The 20572-nt window shown below is 34.3% G+C and overlaps 4 protein-coding genes across 6 annotated transcripts; 2 read left to right on the top strand and 2 right to left on the bottom strand.

The window, feature by feature from the left end:
• The first annotated feature begins 162 nt into the window (after positions 1 to 162).
• Positions 163 to 10812, top strand: LOC115441856 (serine/threonine-protein kinase GA29083). The gene is made up of 14 exons (XM_037444413.1): positions 163 to 391; positions 467 to 687; positions 1020 to 1119; positions 3633 to 3824; positions 4175 to 4288; positions 5786 to 5973; positions 6143 to 6229; positions 6611 to 6792; positions 7060 to 7178; positions 7392 to 7491; positions 7604 to 7749; positions 8428 to 8577; positions 8706 to 8948; positions 9183 to 10812. Exons 2-14 carry the CDS (start codon positions 467 to 469, stop codon positions 9237 to 9239), a joined length of 1899 nt encoding a protein of 632 aa, XP_037300310.1. The 5' UTR covers positions 163 to 391; the 3' UTR covers positions 9240 to 10812.
• A 331-nt stretch (positions 10813 to 11143) lies between these two features.
• Positions 11144 to 13174, bottom strand: LOC115441836 (tRNA (adenine(58)-N(1))-methyltransferase non-catalytic subunit TRM6). Of its 2 annotated transcripts, XM_030166750.2 has the most exons (3): positions 13045 to 13174; positions 11610 to 12957; positions 11144 to 11318 (listed from the first exon to the last, which is right to left on the bottom strand). In XM_030166750.2, exons 2-3 carry the CDS (start codon positions 12834 to 12836, stop codon positions 11238 to 11240), a joined length of 1308 nt encoding a protein of 435 aa, XP_030022610.1. In that variant the 5' UTR covers positions 12837 to 12957; positions 13045 to 13174; the 3' UTR covers positions 11144 to 11237. The 2 variants fall into 2 exon arrangements, with proteins under 2 accessions (XP_030022610.1, XP_030022609.1); XM_030166749.2 differs by lacking the exon at positions 13045 to 13174 and having other exon boundaries at positions 11610 to 12988.
• Positions 13175 to 14296: 1122 nt separating this feature from the next.
• Positions 14297 to 15333, bottom strand: LOC115441867 (40S ribosomal protein S5). Its single transcript, XM_030166780.2, has 2 exons — positions 15090 to 15333; positions 14297 to 15008 (listed from the first exon to the last, which is right to left on the bottom strand). The coding sequence occupies exon 2, from the start codon at positions 14997 to 14999 to the stop codon at positions 14340 to 14342; it is 660 nt and encodes a 219-aa protein (XP_030022640.1). The 5' UTR covers positions 15000 to 15008; positions 15090 to 15333; the 3' UTR covers positions 14297 to 14339.
• A 741-nt stretch (positions 15334 to 16074) lies between these two features.
• On the top strand, positions 16075 to 20516 carry LOC115441844 (succinate--CoA ligase [GDP-forming] subunit beta, mitochondrial). 2 transcript variants are annotated; one of them, XM_037444417.1, is made up of 5 exons: positions 16078 to 16255; positions 16559 to 17032; positions 18529 to 18684; positions 19256 to 19490; positions 19961 to 20516. In XM_037444417.1, exons 2-5 carry the CDS (start codon positions 16688 to 16690, stop codon positions 20158 to 20160), a joined length of 936 nt encoding a protein of 311 aa, XP_037300314.1. In that variant the 5' UTR covers positions 16078 to 16255; positions 16559 to 16687; the 3' UTR covers positions 20161 to 20516. The 2 variants fall into 2 exon arrangements, with proteins under 2 accessions (XP_030022619.1, XP_037300314.1); XM_030166759.2 differs by having other exon boundaries at positions 16075 to 17032.
• Positions 20517 to 20572: the final 56 nt, after the last annotated feature.

Genomic DNA, 20572 nt, shown 5'->3' with positions numbered 1-20572 from the left:
TTATGTTATACATAGTACAACTGTGCATGAAGAATCAATTTTTGTTTTTTTATTTGCTAAAATACATGTGACAATCAGTTCTATCTTATGATTGGTGTAATTCTATGATTAAACATTTTTGGCCAATGAAATAATGAGACTGAAATTATTGTAATATTTCATTGGTTTTAAATACAAATAGAACATATTCATTTTGGTTAATTTCATGGTCGTTTGAACTGTCTGCTTGCGTTGATTTTAGTGTGATTCATGAATTTTACAGACATATTAGACTTCATTTAACTATTTCCACTTAATTTATAGTTCAAAATGGGGTGTAATTAAAATTGATGACTGTCTATTAACCAAAAATAATAACCAGTTTAGTTTACTGAACAAAAAGAAAAAGAAGGTGAGCGTTAATTCGTGTTAAATGGTCCGTTATGCTGTATGGTAACTATATATTCACTTTCTTTTTATACTTCAGATGGAGAACAATTTGAGCCGCAGCGGCAGCAGATCGAGCTCAGTATGTGAGCTGGAGAAGGATCTTAGCGATATGGAAATATTGAAAAACAGATCAAGCCGACGTAGTAATGTATTCCCTCGAACCCAACCAGCGCGAAAAGCGAAACGAGTCAGATTCTTCCGAAATGGTGATAAATTTTATTCAGGAGTTATAATTCCGGTCTTGCCAGAAAGATACAGGTGCGCTCTCTACTTACCAAAATACATTAGAAGATTTTCCAATTAGACTTTCACTTTTGTACTTGACTGCACTAATTGTGTTAAACTAACTTTTTGTTAGTAACTTAGGGAAAAATATCAACACTCATTATTAGATTTTACGAAAACCTAGTTTTCGGATATGCGTTAGACCAATATTTGGGATAAATAATTTATTAGTATATAAACCCAGAAACTCTACAAGTTCTTATTGTTACAATGTAATACAAGACTGATTATACATAAAATTATATATAACAAAATATGTGTATTGAATGCTGTAAGACATTATTCATTTAATTTATTTTTTGCAGGTCTTTTGATAGTCTAACAGCTGATTTGACTAGGGTGCTAGTTGACAATGTAACACTGCCAAGTGGTGTTCGAACTATATACTCACTTGAAGGTAGAAAAGTAAGTTTTGTATATAACATTTTTAATAACCAATAACTTAAATGTAATAATTAAAAAAATATATATACCCATTAAGCTTTAATGCTAATAAAATAAAATGAGATTTTTTTTAAATGTAGTAAGTCTAATTTTTGTATTATTTAATGCTATATTGTGTGTCAGTTTATTAAAGACATAAAAATGTTCAGTCATTTGCAATAATAGTTCAAACAGGTCAGGCAAAAAGCCTGAACATTTAAGGTAATTAAAAATATCTATACATTGAATAAAACATCAAAATCTGGTAGTCATATGTTGAAATAAAACAGTAAAAACAAACAACAGTTTATTATTACTGTTTTATTTTTTGTTATTAGCACACATCTCCTAAACTCCTGAACAGATTTTCATGTAGTTTCCATAGGTGAACAGAATGAATTGGAATCAAAATATAGGCAATGTGTTTCATTAAATTAAATGGGGGAATAAAGAGTTATCATTATATTCATTTTAGATATTTTCAATTTACATAAAATTTTTCAGACAGAGATAGTTCTTATACCAAACTATACATATACAATTATGTATGTTTAGGTTTGTTTCAGAGGAATCTTTAAACTGGATTGATTTCAAGACCAACTCAGTTAGACTTTGCAATATTTCATCTCATCTAAAATTCTCCTCACAGCACTTCTAGTGTCTACAACATGATTTCAATTTCACATTTTTTTTTACTTTGGAGTCAAATTAATCTAATACTTTAATAATCCCCCCTTCACAGAATGGGATGATGCATATGATGCATGCACCAGTCTTTGCTCATGCCCAAAATGCTGCTGGGAACAGGCCTCTACTACTGAGAGAGTTTAGGTGTTAATGCACCATGCTGGCCTAGTGTAGGTTGTCTTACATAATATACTCTTGAAGTATGCTCTATATATAATTCTTAGGTATGTAGGTTTTCTCACTATGTTTCCCTTCATCTATAAAGTGAAAAACTATAAAATAAAGTGAATGACCAAAAAATACACTTCAAAAACTCATAGGTGTGTGTTTTGGATTTTGATAGTGTTGATTTTTATTTCGAGTTATTAACCGACTTCAAAAAAAGGAGGAGGTTATCAATTCGACGTGAATTTTTTTTTTTGTATGTTTGTTACCTCAGAACTCACCTATTTATGAACCGATTTGGAAAATTCTTTTTTTATTCGAAAGAATTTCTCTCCAGATTGGTCCCATAATTTTTTTTTCAAGATCGCTTCGGTATTTTGGTAGAGATGTATAGCTTAACTAGCAATTTTAATTAGGCACCGACTCCAAAAGTGGTATCCAATATATATTTGTTATGTGAAATTATTTTTTGGTTTTGAGTGGTTTTTGAAGGCGGTTTAATTTTTTGTTAAAATTATTTTTATTCATTCCCAATAAGGCTATTGTAGTGATGACAATGTCTCTTAGAGCCAACTTTCGTAAAAAATAGCATCTTAGTATTTTAAAATATATAAAAACTTGGTTAGAAACAGTACTTTCACTGCAATTTTTAATACAGTGATCCAAATTTCCATTTTAAAATTGCATTATTTTATTTATAAAATGATGCAGATGAGTTACTTTTTTTTGCAATAACCAATAGTTTAATAGTGTTAGTTCAATACTAGCCCAAAAAAGTTTGCAATATTCAATAATTAAAATATAATACATACACACTACACCCTTATTCCATTGATGTAAGGAAAAACTATTCAGCGCTACATCCAAAATAAAATATTATGAATCATTAACTTTGTTATACCTAAGCATATACATGTACACATAAATATTTCAACAGCTAATTCCTGTCTGCAATATTGTTAATTGTTATAAAACACTACTGAAGATGACAACAAACATTTGCTGTGCATAGTAAATGATGTTAAATCTACAAGTCAGTTTCTAAATAAACTCCACTGGAAATAGCCATACTTTACAACTAAGTTAAGCCAATTTGTTTTATTAGACAATGTCTATTATGAAGTAAATAATTTATAGTTCCCTGAGACTGCCTCTGGTTTTTAGTTTTTAAAATATTAAAAAATTCAGATCTGATTAATATTTTAACTTGATAATTGCAGTTTAATCACACGCATTTTGCATTATTAATACAAATTTTCTAATTTATTGATCCCTTCTATAACTACCAGAAAATAAGAAATATATTATTGATATGGTTTTTTTTATGTTTCATGAAATTGCTATAAGTTGAATATGTATCTAAATTTATCATTTTAATAGCAGGATCTCAAAAGGACTAACAAATAATTACCCAAATTTGTAAACTATTAGATACAAATAATCCAAAGCTGGCAAACTCACCCTTACAATAGTTTAAAATAAAGGTTCATAACGTATGTTACTGTTTCTGATGTGCATAAATGTAAATGGCCTGATGAGTTATTATACCTTATTCCACCACACAATTACCATTACTAGATGCTTTGAAGGACAGTTTAGAAAATATAAGACAATTGTAATACTGACAAGTTATATTATATCAGATAGGTAAACTAGACGATCTGGAAGACGGACAGTCGTATGTGTGCAGCGGATTCGGCGAGCCGTTCAAACGGCTGGACTACGAGGCCAGCGCCGTGACACCACAGTCGTTCAGACTCAGCGGACCTGAATCTCTGAGTGATAGTGCAAGCCCATCGCCAGCGAGAGCTAATAATAACAAATGGCCGCGATGTGTATGTATTGATTAAACACACATACTGCTTTTTTCCATAATATCAATAGGGCCGTTTGGATATTTTTTCATTGCAGCAAAAGTCTTATGGTTATTATTATCATAATTTGAACGTCAAATAGTGATAACAAGATTTTTCTTACAAATAGATGATACTTAATACTTTTCGTTGCGACCACGAACACGTAATCGAGTCGATGGTACTTCACGTCGTCACGTCACTGTGAGGCACATAATATCATATTATCATCTTGGTCAAGCAGTCCCACTTAAGCCAATACCTGCTATTCTTCTGGGTTTTATTGATAAAAATGATTTCGTTATTTGCAATTAATAATTAATAATTTTCAGCCAAATGGTAGCAGCACTACTGGCAATGGAACGCCACGCATCAGCCCCGCCGGCGAGAACGTGGTCAGGCCACGACTAGTGACTATTATTAGAAATGGAGTCAAACCTCGCAAGGTATGCTATGCCCACCAGCTCCTCGGTGTCTAGTTGTCTAGTAGCACGCGGTTTCGCCTGCCTGAAACACTTACTTCAAAATTAGTCCTACGCTTTCGGGACAAAAAGTGTCTATATGTAATCCAGGACATGCTCATCTGTATTTAAATTTTCATCAGAAACCGATCAGCAATTTAGTGCGAAGAAGAATTTAATTCCATTTTGCTTCCCATGTTTTTGGTACCACAGTCCACAATAAGACCCAAAACAAACTTTTAAGCATGAAACACGTATTTCTCGTTGCGAGGGTCCAACCCGCGGTCTATAGTATTAAAACCAACTTATGCAATGCCCTACGGATTAGACGTTTTATATTGTGTTTATTATGTCCTAATAATTCTTAAATAATAATGTAGCCAGGGACGGCGTCCTAACTAGCAATATTTAGTACGAATCGCATCGTATTGATTGAAGGAACTGACATCCAAGCAGACGAACCTTTATAGGATGTTCTAATTAATTTTCGCACGATCAGTACATTGTTATAATTAATGCGTGCAATCGATACGAATTAGTATTCTTTTAAACGATAAAGCTGCCGCCTAAACCTAATATGCTGGATATTGCGATACACTAGTAGCATTTCAAATACACCTTCGTAATACTAATAATACGTACAGACCGACTTGGCGAAACTATAACGGCCAGGAATTTGGTTGCGGTACCCTAAAAACTAAATCGATGCCGAAGTAGGTCAGTGAACCGTAACCAAAGATATCGACACAATCCATTATGCAAACATGACCTGCCAGTAGTCACAACACCGAGCCACTTCACAGGAATTTGCAATGGTTAATACAATTCGTACTATTTCATGATCGGCGGATATAGTGCGTGAAAGATTTCCATTCCCGTGTTTAATATGAATATTAATATAAATTTTAAAAAATGTTATAACATTAAAGTTATTTTGATCAATAATCATAAAAAACATCATTTTTTGCTATGTCCTAAAACATCGGATATAGCAAAAAAGACATCTCAGGATTATTTTGTATGGCAATTAAAATTACATTAATTATAGTTTAGTGATAAGTTTTTAATATACAAACAGTTGTCTTTATCGCGCAGTAAATGTGAAGAAAATACGGGATTCGTCATCTATTATCTGACTTTCGAACCATACTTAACGCATAAACGCACGAAAGCTGCTGTTTTCCTCTCGTTTGTTATAACTAATATTTTATACCAACTTTATGAGGAGGATATCATCTGCCCGATGGTAAGCGACGACTGCTATAAATAGTGACAACGCCATTCGGTTCTTGAAAAAACATATCTCGCCATATCCACTACTCTGCGTTCGTCACTTTGAGACGTTATAATGTTAATTTCCAAATTACTACTAGGTACTATAATAGTGTTACTTGGTCAATGTTGTATGGCGACACAAATAGACAATCAATAGCGTAATTAAAAAGGTTTACGTTAGTTTTCTGTACAGTGTGTTTATTCCAGGTATGTCGTTTATTACTGAACAAGCGCAACAGTCCGACGCTGGAGCACGCGCTGGCGGCCATCACTGAGTGCATCAAGCTGGACACGGGCTGCGTCCGCAAGGTGTTCACGTCGGCCGGCGCACCCGTCACTGCGCTGCACCAATTCTTCGAAGACGAGGACGTATTCTTTGCGTATGGTAATGAAAGGTATGTATGTTAACATTTATTAGTTTTGACCACATATTGACATTGACATGTATGAATTGATCGTGTTATGTGTATGGAGTGTTTTATGAAATATTAATTTCGGTGGAGATTGATACTTTCTTAGTTTTGACTACAGCATACATTTAATATGTTAAAATACACCTTGCAGGGTCAATCAAGAAGATTTTGAACTCGAGTTTGAAGAAAATAAAGCTGTGTCGCAATGCAAGAAAACTCCAATCACCAGAAATTCTAGGTAAACAGATTTTATATCTGACAGTCTAATAATAATATCAGCCCTGTATTAAATACTTGCCCACTGCTGAGCACGGGCCTCCTCTACTACTGAGAGGGATTAGGCATTAGTCCACCACGCTGGCCTAGTGCGGATTGGTAGACTTCACACACCCTCGAAATTCCTATAGAGAACTTCTCGGATGTGCACAGGTTTCCTCACGATGTTATCCTTCACCGTTCTGACAGTCTATGTTTAGTTATTTTTCGTTGCATGATTAAAATTATGGACACAGTTAATTTGGACAGTTTCAAGACTCAAATTAATTTGGTACTTATCCATTGCACGTTTGGAAAGCTAGTCGTGTCTAGTCGTGGAGTTTGACGTGTTCGTTATTTCGAGGTCGGGCCCGAAGCCGCGCATGCCGGTGAAGTGCGGGCGCTCGGCGCGCTCGGCGCTGGCGCCGGGCGCGGGCGCGGGCGCGGCGGGCGGCGCGGGGGGGGACGCGCCCGCCGACCTCGCGCCGCCCGCGCCGCCGCTGCCGCACCCGCTGCGGCTCAAGTACTCCGTCGGGAAGATTATCGGTACGTAGTCGCGCACCGCAACACAACACAAGCTGACGTCTGTTATCACCAAACCAGGCGATGGCATTACTGTTGCACGCAAATTTCGCCAAGATCATGTTCCTCCCATTATCACACAATATATGGCAAATTATTATAACTGAAGCATTGATATCAATACCTAATTCCTACGAAGTTAGTGCTGTTAGAAATTTTTGTACATTCTTACCTGTGTTACTAATTTTATCATCACAATTCAAAGAGGATAATAATTTAAATTAATATTAGGTGACGGTAACTTTGCTGTTGTACGGACTTGCAAGGACAAGACCACAGGAAAGGACTACGCCCTTAAAATTATTGACAAAGCGAAATGTAAAGGCAAGGAACACTATGTAGAAGCCGAGGTAAGATTTTATGTAAAAAAATATATAATATCAGTATGTATACCAGGGCGAACCCAGCTCAAATTATAATATAATAAAACGAATAGCCTAGCCCAAAATATGCATAGCTGCTTAATTACAAAAACTGTTTGCCCATTCGGTTGTTATCGGAAGCAAACGAAATGATCTTATTTATATGTTTCAAATATGACGTGACCGATGTACTATTTCCAGGTGAGAGTAATGAGGAAGCTCTGTCACCCGCGCATAGTGTCACTGATCGAAGAACAGGACAGTCCAGAGTGGCTGTTCCTCGTCATGGAATTAGTTAGTGGTGCGTAAATATTTCACAGGAACAAAACAATATTTCATATCATCAAATACTAATATCGGAACATTTGCTTTCATTTTGTATGCGCTCTCTTGAAACAAATTTGTATTTTTAGGTGGAGACTTGTTTGATAGTATTGCAGCTGCTTCCAAATTCTCTGAACCACAAGCGCGTTTGCTAATCGGCCACCTAACATCAGCTATTGCATATCTACACTCGCTTTCTATAGTGCATCGTGACATCAAACCTGAAAATTTATTGGTAAGAACAAAACTAACAAAACTGTTGTCATAAATATTTTCTTTGTATTTACAATCATACATGAGCATCAAGCACTCAATATTTATCCATGTATTTCAAATATCTTCAGCATAGCATAGTTCAATAAAATTTAGTATACAAGTTATCCCCAATCATAATATTATACAGATTTTTTTCAAATAGCAGACTTCGGTTTTCATCATAATTCACTATTAATACATGATGTTCACTTTAATCCGATTTTTAACACATATTAAACAAATGCAGTATCTTAAACCATTACAATTATAAACTTAAAACTTAAATATTTATAAAAATATTTAATGTTTTGAGTGAGAAAACATATTATGTAGATGCAGCAATAGGAATTAAAAGTTCTTTGGTCTACCAATTCCATAAAAGTTTATTTGCTACATTTTAATATTAAAAACGTTATTAAGATACAAAATTCACTTTAACACCCAATAAACAGTTCACATATTACGATAACAAAAATAGTAATCAGGTAACGCTTTAGTATCACAGAACACTCGCTAAGGCCAGACTATACAACTTACATCGTATTAGGGTAGTAGTCAGCGTCAGATGTAGGTAACTCATGTGTTTCTCAAGAGTTACAGAGCAAAGGCCTGGCAGAATTTAGCACCAGCGTTATAGTAATGAAGTAAATGATTTTAGGTGGAAGTTGGTCCAGACGAAAGCATACGCGGCCTGAAGCTGGCTGACTTCGGACTCGCCGTGGAAGTCTGGCGTCCGCTGCACGCCGTGTGCGGCACGCCCACATACGTCGCGCCAGAAATACTACTCGAAACCGGCTACGGTTTGAAGGTATATAACAATTTTCAAATTATTTAGTCTAATAGTCTTGTAGGTATAAAATCTTCGTCTTTATAACTGTCACTACGTGGGGGAAATATTACGCAAGCCTAGATAAAGTTTACTGGATGATATTGCAGATCGACGTGTGGGCGGCGGGGGTGATCTTGTACATCCTTTTGTGTGGGTTCCCGCCGTTCTCGTCGCCGGACGGCGACCAGGAGAAGCTATTCGACGCGATCTTGTCGGCGCGGCTGGAGTTCCCGGCGCCACACTGGGAGCGCGTGTCGGCCGCCGCCATCGACCTCGTCGCCAACATGCTGCGCCCGCAGCCCGAGCTACGCTTTGCTGCCGAGGACGTACTGGACCACGCCTGGATGGCGGTTAGTGCACATCTATCTCTCTCTTGCTCATTAACCTAAATCGATATAAATAAATGCAGTTTGTTCAAAATTAATTCACATGGAGACATATTATAATATGTAGAGAAATAGTGCTACTATTTTAATTAAGTTATTGGAATTTATCGTTCCTGGTAATACATACCTCAGCTTCAGAAGGGGGTGGTAGTAAATGTAGAAAATATTTAATTAAAAGTAATGTACAATGGTTTGCAGGATGACTATGACGAGAGCTGCGACTTCCGCACGTGGTACGACGACGACTCGTCATAGCGTGCACCCGCGCGCAGCCGCTCGGCTCCCGCGCACTGCTGACGCGCTCGCGCATGCGCCCTCGCGCCACCCAGCCTGACATCGCGCCGCACCGCCCTCTTCATTTATGCTACCGCTTTAGCGTTTAACGTTGTTTCAACGTCACCTTTGGCGGAGACAGACAGATCTCGTCCGAATCCTATTTAATAATAGTACGAGAAAGCCCGTCGCTCCGGTCGCGTGATTGTTTTCGACAATACTCGTGTATGCCTTTCGACATGTTAACACCGATACCAAAGTTATTTTTTTATGTATTTTATTTACTTGAATACTGCATGCATACATAATTTATTTATATATTTTTATAGTTCGTTTGGTGCAAACTCCGGTGCAGTATTATAATTTCGTTAATGACTAAAAGGACATTGACCAAGCAATCGGCGTGTTCGCTAGAAATCGTATGTGCAAGTTGTTACGTTGTGTGGGCGCCTGTATGGCTCTGGATGAGACATTTTTTTGTTGTGTACACCCCAGTGTGAAACACCCGGTGCAGTAATGTATATTGCTAAAGGGCATTGTCAAACCAATGCCTGAGCCCAGAGCTGTAAGGTGCCTTAATGTTTTAACAATAAAGATGCCTTAGTAATAAACGCTATATTTAAAAGTACTAGAATGATGTCATTTGGCTTTTACAAAATCCTTGACCAGCTTTTAGACCTCTAGGATTTATAGTAACTCAACCATTCATGTACAGAATGAAATTAATTAGGTTTAAAATAAATATTTAAAATAAATAATTTTATTTTATGATAATCTGTAATATACAAGTAATATATCTTATTTAATTATTTTAATGAGTTCGTATTTAAAGGAGTGCAAGCTTAATGATAAGTTTTTGTAATATATTATGATTTGCTTGTAGGCACACACTTGATTCTAAATCATATTGATATCTCTTGTCCTTTATTGTTACATTCCCCTTTGGAGAAGACACATCAATCGATGTTCACATTGCAATGTGAACAATGAATTACCAAACCATATAAATAAATGCAAAAGTTCATAAAGTACATATTCATTTCACTTTTTTAAAACAATTTTAATGGTGGCATTTTAGATTCTTAAAATAACAGTTGAAGACAATAAACTAGTTACATAGCTGTTTTCCATTTACTTATTCTCTCATCTAAATAATACTTTGTATGCTAAAAATATAATATCTAGCTTTCATAGCAATGTCTAAAGTGTATTCTGCGTATGAAGAGCGGTTTATAGTAGATCATGCTTTGGCAGAATTTAGCGTATTAGAAACAAGCTAAATCATTTATGATTAGGTAAGTGCCAAAATCATGAACTACATCTTGTGTCGCATTCTCTTCTCATGTCGTAGCAATCCATGTTCCTCTCGAATAACTTATATTATTACTTCCTACTTAGGTTATTATTTATAGTGTTTAATAACATCATTGAAGAACACCAAATGCAAACCATAAATTAGACTAATTTACATTCCTTCACAGTTTAACATGACGTGTTGCAGAGTGGCTATTCTCTTGTTACGTCCACTAACAAATAGAAACTATTAATTGCATGCCCCATTTCATTTCAGATCAGGAATCTTATGGTTTAAGTTCCTTTTAAATAGTTTAAAAAAAATTTATTGGAAATGAAAATAGTATTTTATCTAGTTAAATTTAGTGGGATAAGGGACTCGCTGTTGTATTCCTGCTGTGGGTATATTTGACAATCTAAGTTGAATTGACTAATTAAGTCAATTCTACCAATTTATTGTTAAATTCATAAAATAGAATAAAACCCCTTTTCATATTCCAGGGAATAATTTTGTTGCATGTCATGGATACATAATCTTTACATTTTATAATGCATTTAAACAGAAAGGTGATCATTTGAAAAAATGAGAGAAATAAATTTGTATAAAATATAATAATTTGTTTTATTTTTTAGAAATTGAATCCTAAATCTAATCTGGGCAATATATCATTGTGCCCATACTGCATGTTATTTCAATATATAGCCAGATAATAAAAAGCCACTTGCACCATTCATCATTACCTCAGGATGGGTTCTTTCCGGCAAAACCTGAAAATAATTTTTTATTAGTAGCAGTCATACAATATTGTTGGGGCAGATCAAGAGTTCATTGTTGCAGTAAACATTAATGTTGAAAACATAATATCACATATGCTATTTTCTTAAAAAATATACACTATTATGAATGTTATCAAGGCTCCTCGACTTTTGGAAGGCCAAAATAATAATTCAAAATTCCCTGAGGTCAGTGGTGGTGTTTTTTTTACATTATCACTATTGATGAGCTTCTATGTGTCTTACCAAAGGCAAAATGCTATGAATAAATTTATTTGTGAGTACCTGGTAGTTTCGCATCCAGTTACAAGTAAGCTTTAGTGCTGCCACATTGCACTGTGCTTTAAGATGCATGTACAATTGTTGTAAAGGTTCTGCTACAGTGTAATATATAGCAAAAGGTCTACCAGGTTTAACAAACTTTGATAATTCATCAAAGATATTTTTTGGATCTTCTTTACACGCAATCACTAGTGAGTCCATACCATTGCTCAGTATATTTGATGCTGTAATATTATCATAATGCCATTTTGGCTTCTTATTTTGATTGTTTTCTATGCCACCTATGCTGTCCTTATCTACTGATTGTGGTGACTCCTGTGTTTCATCACATTTGGCTACTTTACTCACATGTTCAATACTATCAGTGTTTTTTCTCTTAAGATTGATTTCTGTTGCACTACTCAATTCATTTTCATTTGTATCACATCCCTGATAGAATTGACGTAGAGCAGAATAAACATTAACAGATATGCATCTGTTGTATTGCTCCTCCACAAAGTTCATTGCCAATAATGCCTGTTTCTGTGACATATTGCCGGGATGCATATGAACTAGTTTACCTTCAGTGCCTTGACCTATACTACTGAGCAATGCAGCAGCCAACAGACCATTAGAACCTGAGTCATATAATAAATGATTTCCATTACAATGGATGTTTATTGCTGTTACTATTTGCGACAAAGTGTCTATACGCAAACATTGAATTTTATTAGGCTCTAACCTGTACATAATTTCCGCAATAGTTCTTAAGTTAGGCTTCAAAATTTGCAAATACTCGAAGTACTTCTTTTCTTTCTTCTTTAAATACTTTTCTTGAGAGAACTCTGTTTTATTGTGGAAGGATTTTGAATTAGTAATTAATGTTTCTACTATATCCGAAGCTCTGTTGGCATCGTTTTTCAGCACTTCTATATCGGCGGCCGATAACTTTTGAGACCGACCATCATCCACTATGTTTCTGTTGTCATTACCACACGTTTTTATGTCTATCTCATCCCTCATACTAACTATTTCGTTAGTTAACTCCACGCTATATTCTCTGGATTTCTTGTTACCTTTACTTATCATTTTAAAATAAGAAAAGTATTTACAATTTTCTATACCAGTTAAATTTATGTTATCCCGCCCTACAGTTACTGAGGAATTTGGTTTATTGTATTTATGTAGTTTTTTATAATTCTGTTTTTGAATAACTATATAATCTCCGACTTTAATAACGTCTGTATTCATTTCGATGTATTTGATAAAACTTTTTTGGTTAGGAAACTTTTAAATACTATACTATACGTAAACTCAAAATTCAATCTCAAATTGCGTTTTGTGACATGTGGTGACATCAATGTTGCTATTGCTATTTTGAGGAACAACAAAAAAAATATGAACGGAATGAATTGAAATCTACATAATTTAAATACATAGTACGTACATATACACTTACATCTTTTGTCCCGGAGATAGGGGCAGAATGACGGCATGTACATTCAGTGAGAATTTGTATTTATTCCTTTTTATGCGATAAATTTGCGGGGCCCGTCTAACGTAGAGTTATATTCTCTTTGGTGTCTAATGTAAACCTGTCATGTTGCGTCGGCAATAAAATTCAATGCTATTATTTATTTACATGCTATCCGCTTTCTTAAAATTAAATAAGCAAGTCCTCCGATAGATTTTCGTCGCTTTCATCACAACTCCTTAATTTATAACGTAGCAACACCAACCACTTTTATAAAAGTTTCGATCGTTCCTTTTGTTTTTTTTTTATTATAATACATTAATTATACCGCTTTTTGACAAATCCTTTATTTGTAAAAAGAACTTTGCAGATGAGTCATAATTAGAGTTTAATTTTAGATCAATAAACAACTAACCAAGAATGCCCCCTGTTAGTTGTTCCTTGCAATAGCAATTCTGATAACAATTCCTTGATTACGAATATCAAGGAATTTATTGCTGTCCGAGATACATATAATAAATATATTTAGTCTCTTGGCAAATAAATAATAGGTTCGTAACTTTATTTACAAGTGATTGCTAGTATTTGCTTTAAATCAGCATAGAAGGGGCATGGACTTGGAAAAATGAAGTAGGTTAATGATTCAAAATACGTATGAACGTTGGGCCTCCTATATTAGTTCTGCTTAGAGACCAATGAGTGTTAAGTACTCTTAAGACAGACTCACCCACAAATGGGCCATGTCATGCCATCATATTACATTTTATTAAAACACAAAATATATTGAAGATTTGAAATTATCAGCTTTTGTATATGTACTTGTAAGTTCGTTTGTCACAATATAAAGTGCAAATAACTTTTGATAAATACTAGGTACCATAATCTAGATTCAGCCTTTGTGTATAAAGTTTTAAAACTTTGGCACAACATTGTCCAAATCATGGATTACATGGATTATATTGCTGGTTTGTGGAAATTATCTAAAAAGAATTACCAAAAATAGCTGACAAATACATTATGCTAAAACTTAATGTTTATGTTGTCTTTGTATATTTTCCAAATATTTATCACAAGTCTGAATGTTATTAGCACAATTGTATTATTGTCAAAAAAATAATAATCCAATATGAAGTGTGTGAATGTTGTGTTGTGTGTTTATTTTCCATTAAACTTGAAAGTGAATCCAATGGGAAATCGAAATATTATTCTGTGGAGTTTTGTCAATAAAACAAATATATTTCGAATTTTTTTTTAATAAGAAGAGGTCTTATAATTATTATTTAACGGTTGGATTTAGCAACACGCTCCAACTCATCTTTCTTCTTGATCGCATATGAGTTTGATGAGCCCTTAGCAGCGTTGATAAGTTCATCAGCAACACATTCAGCAATTGTTTTAATGTTTCTGAATGCAGCTTCACGTGCACCAGTGCACAATAACCAGATGGCTTGGTTGACACGGCGGAGAGGAGATACATCGACAGCCTGACGACGGACGGTACCGGCGCGTCCGATTCTAGTGGAGTCTTCTCTAGGCCCAGAGTTGATAATGGCTGTTACCAGCACTTGCAGAGGGTTCTCACCAGTTAGCAGGTGAATGATCTCAAAAGCGTGTTTCACAATACGGACGGCCATCAACTTCTTGCCGTTGTTGCGTCCGTGCATCATCAAAGAGTTAGTCAAACGCTCTACGATCGGGCACTGAGCTTTACGGAATCGTTTATGAGCATACCTGCCGGCGGAATGGGGCAAGTATTTTGCGTACTTCTCCTTGACGGAGATGTAATCCTGAAGAGACATGTCCGAAACCTGGACATCATAACAGCTCCACCTTCCAAACAGTTTGATTTCGGGAATGTCAGCGGGTTGTGGCAGTGGCATGGATTCCACAGCCATGCTGCCCGCTTCACCGCCATCGTCATTCCAGTTTTCCTCAGCCATGATTGGTTTCTACAAATAACAATCACATAATTATTGTCAAGTTAAACACTAAAATAGCAATTTTATTAAAAGATATAGTGTGAAACGTACTTTTCTATTGAAAATAGAAAATATAACCTCGTGTTGTCAAAAGTACACGAGAAAAAGGAAGTGTAGAACGTGTGTTGCTTGTTAGCTACATGGCTCTTGCCAGTATAAAAAAATCTTTAGCAGATGCTAATAATCGACTATTTGTTCACATTGTTATCGCAAATCAAAAATATTTTTTAGTGTTAGTATGAACTTTACTTTAAGTTACTACGAGAATTATAAATCAGTAGGTATGAAGTTAATTTACTGAATAAAAATTAAAACATAAGATAATATGTCCAAAATTCTTACTATTTCAAATTGATCATAAAATTCAGATTGTCAAAATGACGTGACTATTGAGGTTATATATATCGATGAACTGTTATATATAACGATGATTAACATATCAAAATATTTGCACATTGCTAATCATTTTCAATCGATTAGCAATGTGCAAATATTTTGATATGTGAATCAATTTTTATTACTTTATAAATCAAGTGTTTCATAGAAAAATAAATACCTAATAAATAATAATATGTGTTATTTTTGACATAATATCGTTGTGAATGATTCATAACTTTATTATCTGAATATATATTTCACTGTGAAAAGAATAATAAAATAAACCATTTGACTAAATTGTTCTTTGATTTAGAGATATTTAATGTTTTTATTTATTTGTATCGTATACATCCCATTCCATACTTTATTGCTTTTCAAATAATTATAATCAGTAGACATTTCGTATGCAAAATATTTTGTTACATTATCAAATGATTTAATTTAATTAGCTTTATTCTTTTTCATAAATATAGCTTTGCCAAGGTGGTCTAGCTTTTTTTCATAATGTAAAGTTAGAAAGTTCGAAAATCTGAAAAGGTGTAACGCAAACATCTGTGTTCTGATTCTGATAAAACGTATGTGTAAGCCTAGCCACTCCTTAACAAAATGACACTTGACTGTGACAGATTCATCTGACAGTGATAACCAGTAAAAAATAGGTAGGTACCTAGTTCTTCAAAGTTCACACTGGTTCATATAGAACGCTTTCATGCGTTTGTTAGGAGGAATTTAAATTTGTGATTGAACGAAGTCCGAATTCCAAACGCAAAGAGAGAACATTTTTATTTTATCAATATTTATCCTTATCGTTTACTTCTCTTCGTGCAATTGGCAATACGGTAACTATTATTATCATCATACTATTTATTTAATCAGTACGTAAACCAGTTCTAGCTGTTTAGCAGCTATTTAAAACAAGTTACTAAGAAACAGACTTCGGCATGGCCGCTTTTAAGAAAACTAGTAATTTCAAAATGTTAACTATTCTAATGCCGAAATATTGTCCACGAATTAACGCTAGAAGAAATCTTAACCTACAAGAATATCACAGCAAGGACTTACTGCGTAAATATCAGGTTTCTATTCAAGATTTCCGTGTGATCGATTCCAAATTTGACTCGAAACCCCTTTCGGATTTCAAGGCCGATGAATACGTTGTGAAGGCGCAGATTCTAGCCGGCGGCCGGGGCAAGGGTCACTTCGATAATGGCTTTAAAGGAGGAGTTCACTTAACAAAAAATCGCGATGAGGTATTAAAGCTAGCTCAAAATATGATTGGAAACAAACTGATCACAAAACAAACACCAAAAGATGGTATCCTTGTCGATAAAGTGATGGTGGCTGAAAGTGTGAACATAAAACGAGAGACATACTTCAGTATTGTGATGGAAAGAACATTCAATGGAGCTGCAATAGTAGCATCACCAGCAGGCGGCATGGATATTGAAACTGTTGCTGAAGAGACACCGCATTTACTGAAAACTGTACCTGTTGACATCTATGAAGGCGTAACAGATAAGATTGCAAATGAGGTGGCAGAATTCTTAGAGTTTAAAGGGCCTTTAAAGAAGAAATGTGCTGAAGAAATAAAAAAATTATGGCAGCTTTTTTTGAAGGTAATATAATTACAATGTTATTGGGTATGTTTGTATGGTTCTGATTATAATATTTAGCATGAGTTATTTCTTAGTAATGATCAAAAACAATAATCGTAATTTTGATATGGGTTAATAATTATTAATGCCATGACCAAAGCATTTTAAATTTGATATGATATTATGCTATTGATAGCAAAATAGGTACTTTGGGATAATGGCCAAATATTAATGCAAAATAAAATAAAAGTTTACTAATAATTCAGGAACAAAAAATTACCTATGTGTGAATCTAAGACATTGTCTATTCAAGTGCCAAATATCATCAAATCCATTCAGCCGAGTTTACTTCTTACAAACATCCAAATAATTTCACAAATATTTGTTTTTATAACTGTAGTAAGATTGGACTTGTTATATAAGATGAGATTGTATGTTGACCCTAGCAACATATTCTGGTGAGGTCCATATTATTCCGCAGAGCTGTTTGCTTTACCCAGCAGATTTGTGTCCTGATAACCCTTATGATCACTTATCTTCCATGTTCCTAACCTTTTGCTTTATTCTTCATTTGCTTCAAAACTGTACCACCAAATGTCTTGCAGCCATGCATTATATTACAACCATATTGAAATTTATTAAGAAATATATAATTCAAAATAAAATATACCATTACTTATCTCTTATACATAACTTTTATCTTTTCAAATTTAATACCACTTCTAGATAAAAATATATGAAATACCCAGTATAAATTGACATTCAATATTTTTGCTATTCAATATTTTGCAAACCTATATGAGAGGTGATTCTATTTAAGTTAACTGGGAGTTCAATTTAAATGTTAGTTAGTTGAAACACGACTTTTTTCTCCCAATCTGTTTCTTACAATGATTTTTTATTTCCAATTTTAATAGATTCTGCAATTGTTAGGAAGTTATAAGTTGCAAACTAGAAAGTAAAGCTTTCAAATCTATTTAAAAAATCATACTATATCACAAATGCCTAAAAATTCACAAAATCAATGTTGTAAAAATATCATACTTAAAATATGCTTAAATCTTATCAGCATTCCATATTATGTTATACAATTTTATCTGTATGACTCTTTGACACTCATTATTATGTACGAAATTAAGAAAACAAGGTTATTATATATTGGTACTTATAATATGTACATAATGAAATCCAAATACTGCCTCGGTGGCGTAGTTGGACTGCATGCGCGGTACGGCAACGCTCTGAGGTCCTGGGTTTGAATCCTGTGTTGGGCAAAGTGATATTTGGGCCTTTCTGCACAGTATCAGCTCAGAATCTGGAATTTGTGCCCACTATGGCGAAAAGCTCGCCCTATATCACTTGGGACGAACACATTTGGTGAAAAGTGTGTGCCCTGGTTGCGCCTCTGCATATCCCTGCAGGGATAAATACATCATATGTGCTTGTTATGTTTTAGTAATCCAAATACCAAGGGGTACCTAGTTTCAATAATAAAAAATCTATTTTGTATATTTCAGGTAGATGCTACTCAGTTAGAAATAAATCCCTTGGTTGAGACAGATGATGGAAGGGTTATTTCTGTGGATGCCAAGATTAACTTTGATGATCATGCGAAGTTCAGACAAGAGGAGATCTTTGCACTGGACGATGTATCTGAAATGGATCCCAGAGAGGTAATATTGTTATAAAAATTGCCAAAGGCACTTAATCTTTGCAAGCTTTAAAGCCTAATTATTTTTTAAGAACTAAAAAGTTATTATGTTAGCTATAACTCAGTACCAATATATGTATGTGGCAAAGGAGCAAATTCTTTACTGGAATACATTTATAGAGATTGCAATTTGATTCATTTGATAATTATGTAACAAGTAAATGCTGTGTTCACCGTGCAGTTTAAACAAACAAGCAAGCATTGTTGAGGAAAATTTTTATTCTACTGTCCTCTTATCTTCTCATATGGATAAGGATATTTGTTATCAAACCGTGTTATGTTAGCAATAAAAATATTATGTTTTATTTACCGTAAGCTTATTGATAGTTTATATTAACATCTCTAGAGTTGTTATTAGTAGGTATAGAAAGGTGCATGTAAAAATAACAAATTTTGTTACATGTATATTTTGTACTATTATTGTTTTTAGTGTCATTCATGTTATTTCATTTTTCAACTCGACTTTTTCAAATGGAAATAAGTTTGCATACATGAATAACTATTTATGTAAATTTGTAATTGTTTTATTTTAGAGAGAAGCAGCTTCGCTTAATTTGGTTTACATTGATATGGATGGCAGCATAGGCTGCATGGTCAATGGAGCTGGTTTAGCTATGGCGACAATGGATATCATTACGCTGAATGGTGGCAAACCCGCTAACTTCTTGGATATGGGTGGCGGTGTCGGACAATCCCAAGTTTCAGCCGCTTTAAGGATCCTAGAGTCTGATCCTAAAGTTAAGACCGTTTTCGTTAATGTATTCGGTGGTAAGTGTTATTAATGTCGTATTTATCTACTTACATCTCAGTTATTATGACTGACAGACAACTTGTGGATGAGGGTTAATTCGCTATGGCGACTTAGGTCTCGTCGAACACTCGCGTAACACACTGAGCACTAGTGCGATGACATACTCTGCAATACGTAATAAATGTCCCCTACTAGCATTCATCTACAACAAGTACAGTTAAAACGATTCGCGTCAGCTACTGACTACACAAACAGTAAAATGAGTTCTGTACTGCTGTAGTGTTCATTTTAACACTCAACAAATATTTCCTAATCCCACATAATTCGTTTTTATTAGACCCCTGACGTGTGATCTCGCACGTATAAAATAAACACAGTGAACATAATCATAAGAGATTCAAATACCCTTTTTACACAAATTGTATATTATTTAAGTATTTATATATTTAAATACTTAAATAAAAAAATAAAAAATCATTTTTTATAGGTATTGTGAACTGTGCCACAATTGCAAACGGAATAATTTCTGCATGCAAAGTAAAACCGCCGAAGCACCCTCTCGTTATTCGTTTGGAAGGCACGAACGCAAGTGAAGCTAGAAAGTTACTTGAAGAATCCGGGCTACCACTGCAAATTATCAGTGATGCTGATGAAGCAGCCAAGACCGCTGTGAAGTTAGCACAGTAAAAATATGTTAAGCAAAAAGATTTTAAAAGACATTGATTTACATTATCAAATTTGTTTCAACATGACATTTTACAAATATATGTAATTAACACTGTGTGTTAACTTCCAATGGTGTGTCAATCGATTTTTATTAGATACAGCTCTGAGATATAAAATGTGTTCATTTAATTATATTAGGCATTGTTAACCTACTAACACAAAAGTGTCAAGACTGAACCACATCTTGTTACCAAAAAATATATTTTGAGCATCTATTTTAATTTATGTAAATCAGATGTCTTGAAAACTGACATTGTTAATGTTTAGTGTAAGGATTTTGTACATAGGTTTATAAATATAGAGAACTGTTAAATCTATGCTGTTGTTTTTATAAACAGAAAGTCCGGCAGTCTAGTAATCTAGTTATTCAAAT

The sequence above is a fragment of the Manduca sexta genome, chromosome 28 (assembly GCF_014839805.1).
Source record: "Manduca sexta isolate Smith_Timp_Sample1 chromosome 28, JHU_Msex_v1.0, whole genome shotgun sequence".
In the NCBI taxonomy this organism is placed as follows: Eukaryota; Metazoa; Arthropoda; class Insecta; order Lepidoptera; family Sphingidae; genus Manduca; species Manduca sexta.
Note: the sequence above shows the minus strand (reverse complement) of the source record. Positions and strands in the feature narration are given on the sequence as shown.

What these genes read in the sequence shown, in the direction of transcription:
- LOC115441856 (XM_037444413.1), top strand. Translation starts at nt 467, where the DNA reads ATGGAGAACAATTTGAGCCGCAGCGGCAGCAGATCGAGCTCAGTATGT. An exon ending in ACTCACTTGAAGGTAGAAAA is followed by an intron (nt 1,120 to 3,632) that starts GTAAGTTTTGTA and finishes ATATTATATCAG; the next exon opens with ATAGGTAAACTAGACGATCT. An exon ending in TGGACCACGCCTGGATGGCG is followed by an intron (nt 8,949 to 9,182) that starts GTTAGTGCACAT and finishes AATGGTTTGCAG; the next exon opens with GATGACTATGACGAGAGCTG.
- LOC115441836 (XM_030166750.2), bottom strand. Translation starts at nt 12,836, where the DNA reads ATGAATACAGACGTTATTAAAGTCGGAGATTATATAGTTATTCAAAAA. An exon ending in ACTGGATGCGAAACTACCAG is followed by an intron (nt 11,319 to 11,609) that starts GTACTCACAAAT and finishes AATTATTTTCAG; the next exon opens with GTTTTGCCGGAAAGAACCCA.
- LOC115441867 (XM_030166780.2), bottom strand. Translation starts at nt 14,999, where the DNA reads ATGGCTGAGGAAAACTGGAATGACGATGGCGGTGAAGCGGGCAGCATG.
- LOC115441844 (XM_030166759.2), top strand. Translation starts at nt 16,358, where the DNA reads ATGGCCGCTTTTAAGAAAACTAGTAATTTCAAAATGTTAACTATTCTA. An exon ending in TATGGCAGCTTTTTTTGAAG is followed by an intron (nt 17,033 to 18,528) that starts GTAATATAATTA and finishes TGTATATTTCAG; the next exon opens with GTAGATGCTACTCAGTTAGA. An exon ending in CTGAAATGGATCCCAGAGAG is followed by an intron (nt 18,685 to 19,255) that starts GTAATATTGTTA and finishes GTTTTATTTTAG; the next exon opens with AGAGAAGCAGCTTCGCTTAA.